A 10,486-nucleotide genomic window follows, 5' to 3' on the forward strand; every position below is an offset into this window, starting at 1 on the left:
AGAAGAGATCCGTACTTGTGGTAATTGCGGGGCTGAACGGATGTTTCTCGGTGCACGCCGTCAATATCCACGTGTTAATTTCTGCAGTTCACCTCCTGACCCTGCTGTACCACCACCTGCCCCTTACTTGCCCGCACTAGTCTGGCATGGGTGCTACCTGCTGGGTACCAAACACAGTTGTCTGCCGTGTGATGCTGTCCGCGCACTTGTTGGTGGAGGGTCGGCAATTTCCCCTCTGACAGACTGTACGCTTGTCGTCCCATAATCTGTTTATCAGGTGGGTGAGGGGGTCCACTGAGAGGAGCTCGAATCGCCACAAGGGTATCGAAGAAGCTAACATCGGGGTTAGGATTCGCCTTCTCTAGCCACTCAGCTCTCTCGCTTTCCTCTTGCTATCCATGCGCACGCATATACCAAAAGATGCACACGCGTGCAATCACACATGCGCATCGCGCATGAAGACCGTGCACGCACAGACACTGCAAGTCGTTAATTGCTGGCTGCTGCGCCCAGCCCGCAATATACGTCCCGGCCCTCGCTTTTGTCCGCCAGCCATCGCAACTGTCTTCTGTGTAAGGCACCATTTGTAGCTTTAGGACAGAATTAAAGCCTGGCGAGAGAAGAGAGCTGAAGGCGAGACACACTATATTCATTGTTTTCATTCATTCATTGTTCACATTTCGGTGTAGAGACTTAGTCGCCTCAGACAGGCTCCGCTCGTGGCTCCATGGTTGTCGGTAGCCAGCCAATTCCGTGGTGATGTCGTGCTGGTGTTATTGACGTTGACGAGCGATTGCGTCTAGGATAGAATAACGACTGGTGCCAACCTGAAACTGGGGCTACTGAGTGGAGGGGAGACAATTAGACGTGCATGTTAGTGCTGGTATTCTGGGGGCTACTGACTTGTGGGGAGACAATTCTAGAGTAGCATGCTCAATGCTGGTACATGGGGTACTGACTGGGGAGACTTCGACGTAGCATGTCCATGGCTTGGTACATGGGGCTACTGATAGAGGGGAGACATTCAGACCGCGTAGCATGTCAGTGCTGGTACTGGGGCTCATAACTAAACGTATATGGGAGTGGCTGCGGTGGGGAGAAGGTTGGAGTCAATGGGAAGAAGATGTGGGTGAGGGTTGCTGTGCTACTTTGTTGACATCTACGGCAGCAGACTCAAATGTCTTCACACCTTAGGTGAGGCTGCTGAGGCAATCGTCTTCAGTCACAAGATCGAGGGGAAACATCGCCGCGGTTGGGCAGGAGCAAACTGCCGGCCCTGGGCTACAACAACTCGGCACAACCCAAGCCACACGCAAGGGGAGCAACATTCAACTGAAGTCGGAGTGGGAACCGTCAATAATTCTAAAAACAATCTCTGATTCTAACGCAAACTGTTGAGGGGTGTCTGTGTGTTTGTCTGTTTGTTGCTGTCTGTTTTGCTTGCACGGAGGCAGTTTTCGAAAGGCACACCGACAGACTAACAAACCAACTGCTGCTGTGACGACCGCTTCCCTCCATCACCTGGACAACGAGCACTTGAGTTACAAATGGGAACAAAGTTATAGAAAACCAATAGAGAAATACTGGTGGCGAGGGTCAGGAATGCTATTGGCGCTAGTGGGGGGATGGATGGTCGCGGATTGTAGCTCCATAAGCTTTCATTGGTCTACTGGTCGACCTATTCTTGGAGTGTATTTACCTTTCATCATTGTCACACATCTGTGAAGTTGTCACAGTCAAGAAGGTACCTGTGCGTTGTGGGTAATTAATTACGCACAAGACTGTGTTTGGATGCCAACCACGAGATAAGGATAATGAACAACGCTTTGATGCTTTGCCCTCGAAGTTCTGTTCTAATTAAGCATGAAATCTGTGTGTGGGCTGCGCGCGCAGTGAGAGGAAGTGCGTGCGTGGAGCGATGTAAGCTTTCAGCAGCCCGCGCACAGAGGGCGCTACAAGGCGGTGTTGTGGCTCGCCAGCAAAACAACATTTCTGCGGTGTTTTGTGACAAAACAAATGTTGTGTTGTGTAATCGGGACCTACCTGAACCTGCCTCCTCTACTACTTGCACAGACCCAGGACATACGGGTGTGCCGGGTATCGCCTAATTACATACTCGTTCCTTTTTTTTTCTGTATCCTTCTTTTCTAATTACCTTTCTCTTTCTAAAGAGAAAAAGACTTTTTACACAAGGTCCGGTCTGCGAATATATTTGTAGCTGCACATTTCTCGCAGAAGTGTGAAGTAGCGATAACCTGAAAATGTGTACAGAAAGACAAACACGTAGTACAAGCAGATTTGTTGTGTAAAAATAAACATTCAGTGTATAATATTCCTTTCATCCTGCCATATTCCTCTCGATGGACGTGAGATAGAGGCGGGGCTTACACTGACTGACAGGACTGGAGTCTGCTTGTTGAGGTGTTTGAAAACTAACCGTTTTTACAGACACGCCAGAGCAACACGGTCTTCCTCCACCATTTGCAAGCAGTTAGCAGTCGTAAGATGGCCATGGTTACACACTGTTAGTACCCGTGAGATGGCCGTGGTTACACACTGCTAGTACCCGTAAGATGGCCGTGTTTACACAGTGTTAGTACCCGTATGAAGGCCGTGTTTACACAGTGTTAGTACCCGTATGAAGGCCGTGTTTACACAGTGTTAGTACCCGTAAGAAGGCCGTGGTTACACACTGTTAGTACCCGTGAGGAGGCAGTGGTTACACACTGTGACCTGACTCAGATACTTGAGATGAGTTTCTAAGATTCCACAGTCAGAAAATCGGACATAACCACCAATATTTTGATAAGACATCAGTAAATCTCACAGAAATGACCAAAATAATAAACAGAGGTAGAAACAGTGTTGTGCCAACAATACCCAGGTTATGCAGTCAAGAAGTAAAAGAATACAAAGTAAATACAAAGAGGAAACAACCGAAAATAACAAATGAAAAAAAATTCTTTTGAAGATAACAATTTTTAATTGTTTCATAAACACTATGTACCTGCTTTGATTAATTGAAAATAAAAATTAACCCTGTTATAATTTTAATGTTTTCTCAGAGCAGTCTTCACAGTTGGTTGGAAAATGTCCTGTGATTGGTTTTCATCTACTTCCAGACTTTTTCTTCTTGGATCATTAGGTCTTTGACAAACTTCCCGTCACCAGCCAATAGATGTGTGCCTGGTAATTCCCACAGCTGAAATAAAATGTAGAAATACTTGTAAATACTTACTATGTCTCACGGGGGGTTCAAACCTCTCCAGTAATTAACGTAATCGTAACACAATAGTTACAGAAATATAATACAGTAGTAACAGGAAGTGTGTATTTGGATCACTGTAAGGTAGTGAAATAGGTTGCTAGTAAGCCCAGATACGCAACGGATAAAAACTAATATGCTAGATGTTTCGACTAGTTCGTAATTGAGTTCACTTGGCTTTTACGTGACACTAACGTCACTGTCACGTAACGATTGAGTTGCACTTATTTTAGACTGTCATTCACGGAACAGTCAAGTACCACTCTCGTTACGCTCGAGGCAATTTATACCTCGTGACCTCATAATGGTGGAAGCGACTTGGTCTTCACCGCCACCTGTGGGCGAGATGGACGAGGTGCTGCAGACCTCACAGGGAGGGTCATGTATTCGTGACCCTCGTCACGTGTCTGCTGAGCCAACGTCTCATACTGAGCATCTGAAAACACAGGAGATTCATCACTCAAAATTCTAGACAAAAATATCAACACATGTCACGTGCGATTGTTCATTTTAATTAGGTGTATCGTCAAGGAAAGGACTTACATTTTGTCTACGTTTTACAAGACATCCACTTACTCTAGCCGTTGTAGCAAAAATATAAATTTTCAAGTTCTTATTACTTAAGACTGCTTATAGTAATACTTGTGCAGAAATATATATGTATATATTAGATGTACTTTAAAAAGTAGATAAAATGTCAGTTCTCAGATATTAATATCCTAATGATTTCTGCCATGATTTCATTGACATATTCACTGTTCTAAAAAGTTTTTTCTGTTTTAACTCAGAACTGGTTTTTTTGTGCTCATCGTAGAGCTCAGTCTACGAAGATGTTAATTCACAACGTTCAGCGCATTAATATTTTTATTTGCACACGTTTTATTGACGCACACTAAAGCTTAACACTAAACACATTGATGGTTTCCTTATCAATGAGTTTAATGCCGTAATAGACATTTTTACCAAATATAAAATATACTATTCCCCCTCTCCCCTTACACGTACACAGAGGAATATCAAAACTGCAACTTTACTATTTATTCTCCTATGTTATCACTGTTTAAAAATGTTATTTCAATGCTCATCAATTTTAGCCGTTCCGGCTCCGGGAAACAAGGGAGAAAACTTCATTAGGAGACACGTTTCGGGAGTCGCATGAGTTATTTACCTTCATTCTCGTATGGCGAACACTTGTTTGACTCGTCTCGGGACGGACCAGGAATTCCAGCCCTAATAATGTTCTCTTGACCTTTGACATGGACTTGAGAGGTATGAAGCGAACCACTTCCTCGGCTCTGAGCAACATCAGCAGCTGAATCAACATTTCTCGGCTGAAGGTCCACGTAGTCATGTTGATCTTTCTTATTTTGTTTTAACCCGTCATACGTTTTATCTGTGTAAACATGAACTATTCACTGCATTATCTTTCAATCCGGTTTTCGAGGACAATAATCAACTGTATTTCTTTATTTCATCTTTCTTTAAATATTTGCAAATGATGTAGGTGCAGTCCATTAAATTAATATTATAACGTTTTAATAATGGTATTTTAACGATTTTTTCGCAAAAAAAATTATCGTACTATACATCGAAGTACTCATAAGCGGCTTATATTTTTTTATAGCAACCAAAATCACTGACAAAAACTAAGCATGGCTTTTGTGACATATATATCGGGTGACTTACCTTTTATTATTTTGAGTATTATGATGACAATGATTATAGCAGCTGCGGTTAGTGAAAAATATACACTGAGTCCAATGATGACTTGAACTGACACTGATTAAAAAAAACAACAACATATAAGTGCACACACACACACACACACACAACGGATATATTTACAACTTTAGCCGGTGGACTGTAGTCGATCTAAGACAAGAAATCTATAAAAATAATGATTGTATAATTCAAGAGTTTGCCCACGAAGACTACTCAATTATATAATTGTTACATGCACACACGGCACATATTTATACACGTAGGCGCATATAATGCAAACATGAGCCACACACATGGAACACGTGCACAAACAGACCCATAAACACAAATCCAAAGACTAAAAGCATACACTCTTCATATACATGCATAACACATTTGATCCACAGCGATATATAAATGTACATGTGTGTGTATATATATAATACAGTGTGTCAAAAATGTGAGCATTAGATTAAAAACGCCTACTTGCTGCCACCTGTCTGTCGTGAATGTGTTGCTCTTGTAAGGGGAGTGATCGTTGGCTTGGGTCTGTGTAGACCCACAATAACCAGGAAGTAGTCACAGCTTTGAATTGAAAAATAAAAAAAAATTGTAAGCACGAAACTTGCCCGTCGAGTTTCAAAGTGCATGGAGTGTAAACACAAACTTTGCGAGAAGGTTGAGCGTGACTAAGGGAACAGCTACCCTGCATAACACGTGCATAAATCAAGGTGTTCAAATAGAAACAGTCGCTGCTCGCATTTATTTATTTATTGCAACTGTCAATAAAGTTAAAGTTGAAGTATGTCTCATGTGGACTCTTTCCTCCCCCTCCCCGTTTTTACACCAATGCACACACAGAGATAAGAACGCCTGCGAACACACACACACACACACACAATTAATAAGACAAATCAGTGTTTCTTCTCCTCTTATTATGTTTATTTTCCATTCTTTTTTGAAATAACTACTAAAACCCAAAGATGTTTAAGGAAAAGTCATTCACAGTCAATACTTGAGTGACAACAGCACTGAAGGCTTCTTTGGGCTGTACAAGTTTATTACATATTGTTTGTGCTGCGGTATGATATAATTTTCTTTTGCTTTCTAGTCAAAAATATTAATGGGGAGATCACACCCTAATAATACAACAAAGTTCTCTTGATATTGTGAGGATTTTAATTAATCGGAGCAATAATCTTACAAATATTCTTGAAAATACTTGGAGAAATATTACATATCTTTGATATCAACTGGGCCTTAAATCAAAACATATTTTCACTATAAAACATAATCATATCAAAAAAACAAAAACTATTTGCATGCATCGTGAACAGGCCTCAACCCGCACGCACACACACACGATTCATGGATCTCTCAATATTCTGGACACCGTGTGGTTCATCAGATGTAGACAGTAAAATACAGACAGGTAGTTGATAGGAGTAACTGTAGACACAGGTGGAATTTGTAGCTAATAGTTTTACCTTTAGATGTGGGGGCTATATAATACTTCTTCTTTGTTTTTGGCTTTTACAGATTTCGAAGACCAAATTAATGAAGTGTACAAATCAGTACAATATTGTTAAAAAGATATCAGTTACAAGAAAACACATCAAAGGATTGAGGAAAACTGCCCATAATATAATAAGAAAAACTGTGTGTATTATAGCGAAAATAATATTTATTACAATGATCAGTTGCCACCTCTACACCAAACACAGGCTTGTCCACGAGGGAAAAAACAGTTTATAGTCTGTGGTCATCGTCTGTCTGTGGATCCTTGCTGTCTACAAGACACTAGTCATAACGGTTTTAAAGAACAAATACGACTGTGGTCAAAGGCCGGAAAATGTGCTAGATAAAACAAAAAAAAAATGTAAGCCTCCAGAACTGAGTTAAGGTGTTTGTGTAACAGTGGTCATGTGACACAGAATGTAATGAGCTGTAATCATAAGAAAATTGAAGTTTATTGTGTGTCTTGGACATAGGTCTGTTGTTAATCTGGGTAGGTGAGAGTACAAGAATAACTTACGATGTGATCCTAGTTCATCCGTTTTCAATCTAAAGTTTTTGTCCACATTCTTCAGGCTTTAACATCTTTCTCTTGCCATGATTCGGCGACCAGCCAAGCTTATTGCTATGTTATTTGTTAAAACAACAAGTAAGGTAGAAGATCATAGATATATTTTACACTGTATTAATGCATAAATTCTTTGTAATTCAATCTTTGTATTTAATATATTTTCTTTATTGCCTGTGTGTGTCGGTTGGTACATCTACATACCCATTTGAGACATATAATACAGCTTAAAAGAGATTTTTTCTGCTCTATGATCATTCCTTTTCATTATATTGTACATTACCTATTCTCGGTGCTTTATTTGTTAAACTAAGTACACAGTGAATTCCAATGACACAGCATATATCAGCAACACTTGGTAGGTCTCAGAAGTGTAAGATAGAATAAATGTTAATGGCAGAAGAGGTCACTGGCATCACGGAAGGACGAAATGATGTGTTACCTGCCCCTCTACCTGTGGGCGAGCTGCTGCAGACATCACATGGAGCCTCATGTATTCCTCACGTTCGTCAGGTCTCTGTTGAACCAATGTGTCATACTGAGTGTCTGAAAACACAGAGGATCCATGATACAGTATTATGACAAAATGTCTCGCGCCATTGTTCATTGTACATTCGTGTATCACTAAGGACATGACTGTACCTGTTCACAAGACCTCGACATTTGCAACCTTTGTAATAAAAGAATTAATTAATTAACATCAGAGAACTTGTGATTATTTAGATAAGAGCCTTATTGTCGTGCACTATTATCTATCCCACAATGCCCAAGATTGAATTTTACATACTTTAACACTGTTGTGAAGTTACTCTCATTTTGATGACTGTTTTTATTTTGCGTGCTTACTGTAACGGTCAATTTACGAAAATGTTCATTCACAACGTTTTCTGCATTAATAGTTTGATCTACACTGTTTGGACATTTTTCATCGATGCACACGCAAGGTTAATAGCAAACACGAGGGTGGTGTTCTTACCATTCAGTACAATGCTGTAGTAGACATTTCCCCCAAACTAAAATCTTCTACTGGTACAAAAGAAAACAAATTTAGCACTAAACCCTTACAACTTTTTCTAGTAAATGACTACTTTTTACAAATACTATGTTAATTCGCATTAAGTTAAAATCGTTCCGTCGGGAGGGACAGTAGAAGGGAGATAACTTTGTTAGAAGCCAGGTTTCAGCGAGTCGCACGAGTTCTTTACCTTCACTCGTGTTCTTGTCTGGCGTGCACTCGTTTGTTTCGTCACTGGAAGGAACAGGAAGTTTCTCCCCTAATACAGGCCCTTGACCTTTGACCTGAACTTGTGCCGTCTCGTGCAGGTGACTTTCCCCACTCTGGGAAACATCAGATATGACGTAGACTCCGCAGTCAGCATTAGCAGCACGGTCAGCATCTCTCGGTCGAATGTCCACAAAGTCATCTTCATCTCGCTCGGTCTTTTTTAACATGTCACACGTTTTATCTGCGCAAACATCAACTGTCGACTGAATTTTTTTTTTTTGTTGTTCTTATAGAGAATAGAAACTTGCGTGTCACTAAATCATCTTTCACTTCATTCATAAAAAATGTATATGTATCATTATTTGCGATAAATTATAGTACAATAATTACGTGTAATATCATAAAATGACTCATAGCTGGCTTAAAATTGTTTTATAAGGCAATCAAAATTTTAATAGAGTATTTGTGCAATACATATTGCGGTACTTTTCTTTTCTCTTACCTTTTATTATTTTAACTAATAAGATGAAAACTAGTATAAAAACTGTCATCAGGGCGACGAACACACAAAGTGCAGTGATGACTGGAACACAGACTGGCGACAAAGCATAAAAGTATATTTAAAATACTTATATGAAACCATAACAACACCACAGATACATTTTAGCGTCCTTCCCACCCTGTATACTTGTAGCAACTTTTCCGTTTCACTTGTAATCCATTCTTGGCTATTGTACTAAAGGCTTGTCAGTCTTCACACCCGACGACCGTTGTCTAGCACTCAAGCACATCTTGACAGGAAGTCGTTAATTAAAGAGGCTGGGCAGCTGACATGAGCGTTTGATCGCATAAGCAAAAGTTATTATCTCGTGTGTGAAGGGTGTGACTAGTTTAACGTGTGTCAACGGTAGACTACAGTCTTGATACAAACAAGAAAAGATGAATATATAATTCTATCAAAGGCCCTAAACATGCATACACAGAGGATATGCATAGTTATTAGCAATACAATGCAAACATAAGCCACAGACATGTCACATAGTCTATACAGACACAAAGCAAGTAAAGACTGAAATAGTTCACTATGCATACACGTATAATAACACATGTATATACACATATATATAGAGCACAAAATGGCTCGGGAAAGTAAAATGATCATTAGAGAAAAACTCATACTTGTTGTCATTCTGTCCAGAATGTGTTCCTTCTCAAAGAAGAGTGATTGTCATTTTCCAACTCACGAAACCAGGAAGTAGCTCAAAGTTCTCTGTCCAAAATTTAACTTGAAAAAAAACCTCAAGAACACTCAACACGCCGCCATGTTTAACGCCTGTGGAATGAAAAGCCAAACTAGAGTAGGAGCTTAAACGAGAATGACTAAATAGCTGCCATGAACTGCACTCACAAAGGATCAAAACATTCAACATGTAAACAGTTGCCGCTGGCACAGTCTTATCCCTTGCTGTATAATTTGCAATAAAGGTGTCAGTAGAGTTTGAGTTCAAGTTCTCTCTCATCCCCTGGACACTCAAACAATTTCACATACCACCGATGTTTAGAAACACCAGCTCGCATTGTAGGAAGGCAAGTGAGGACAACTACTGACACTTGGAAAACTGAAAGGACCAGTGAGATGTCGGCATGACCCGGGAATATCTCATGTAACAACTTCATTCCTGGGCAGCTGCACCAATAGACATCCAGCAAGTGAACTTGCTACTGTCTCCTTCTTTCTCTGTCTCTCGTTATTTGCATAGCAATTAATTGGTGTTCGTGTGTTTAAAGGGGAAGTGGGGTAATATAAATGTAAATGCAAATGCTAGCTAGTATTTTCTAGATATTGTCATCTTGCTTAAATTTTCAGCATGGTGTCAGGTTCCTGCTGTGTACAACATTTTCCATGTAATAAAAGGCACAGCTATAAATAGACTGTGAACGATGAAGTACCAGCTCAATAACATTTTGTTTTTAAAAGAATCACAAACCATATGAACCACTATTAAAAATACCAAAGAATAATGAGTTAAGGTTAGTTGTGTATACCAGTCTACAGCTGACATAAGAAAGCCCTGAACTGGAATTATTAATCGTAATCATCATAAAGGTTGTTAACTGTTGCGATATATTCTGATAATGTTCTGCGTATAGGTTTCAAGTATTCAAGTATCACTGCGGTCAACAAGTTCTGGTTACTAGTAAGTTTTGATGA

The 10,486-nt window shown here is 40.1% G+C and overlaps 2 protein-coding genes across 2 annotated transcripts; both read right to left on the reverse strand.

The window, feature by feature from the left end:
• Positions 1-2,972: 2,972 nt before the first annotated feature.
• Positions 2,973-5,502, reverse strand: LOC112559268. The gene is made up of 5 exons (XM_025230379.1): positions 5,453-5,502; positions 4,952-5,044; positions 4,434-4,658; positions 3,556-3,701; positions 2,973-3,202 (listed from the first exon to the last, which is right to left on the reverse strand). Coding segments are annotated over exons 1-4 (456 nt in total). The 5' UTR covers positions 5,454-5,502; the 3' UTR covers positions 2,973-3,202; positions 3,556-3,564.
• Positions 5,503-5,896: 394 nt separating this feature from the next.
• On the reverse strand, positions 5,897-9,866 carry LOC112559267. The gene is made up of 4 exons (XM_025230378.1): positions 9,454-9,866; positions 8,777-8,869; positions 8,255-8,515; positions 5,897-7,595 (listed from the first exon to the last, which is right to left on the reverse strand). The coding sequence occupies exons 1-4, from the start codon at positions 9,461-9,463 to the stop codon at positions 7,465-7,467; spliced, it is 495 nt and encodes a 164-aa protein (XP_025086163.1). The 5' UTR covers positions 9,464-9,866; the 3' UTR covers positions 5,897-7,464.
• Positions 9,867-10,486: the final 620 nt, after the last annotated feature.

This window comes from Pomacea canaliculata, linkage group LG3, assembly GCF_003073045.1.
Source record: "Pomacea canaliculata isolate SZHN2017 linkage group LG3, ASM307304v1, whole genome shotgun sequence".
Classification (NCBI taxonomy): Eukaryota; Metazoa; Mollusca; class Gastropoda; order Architaenioglossa; family Ampullariidae; genus Pomacea; species Pomacea canaliculata.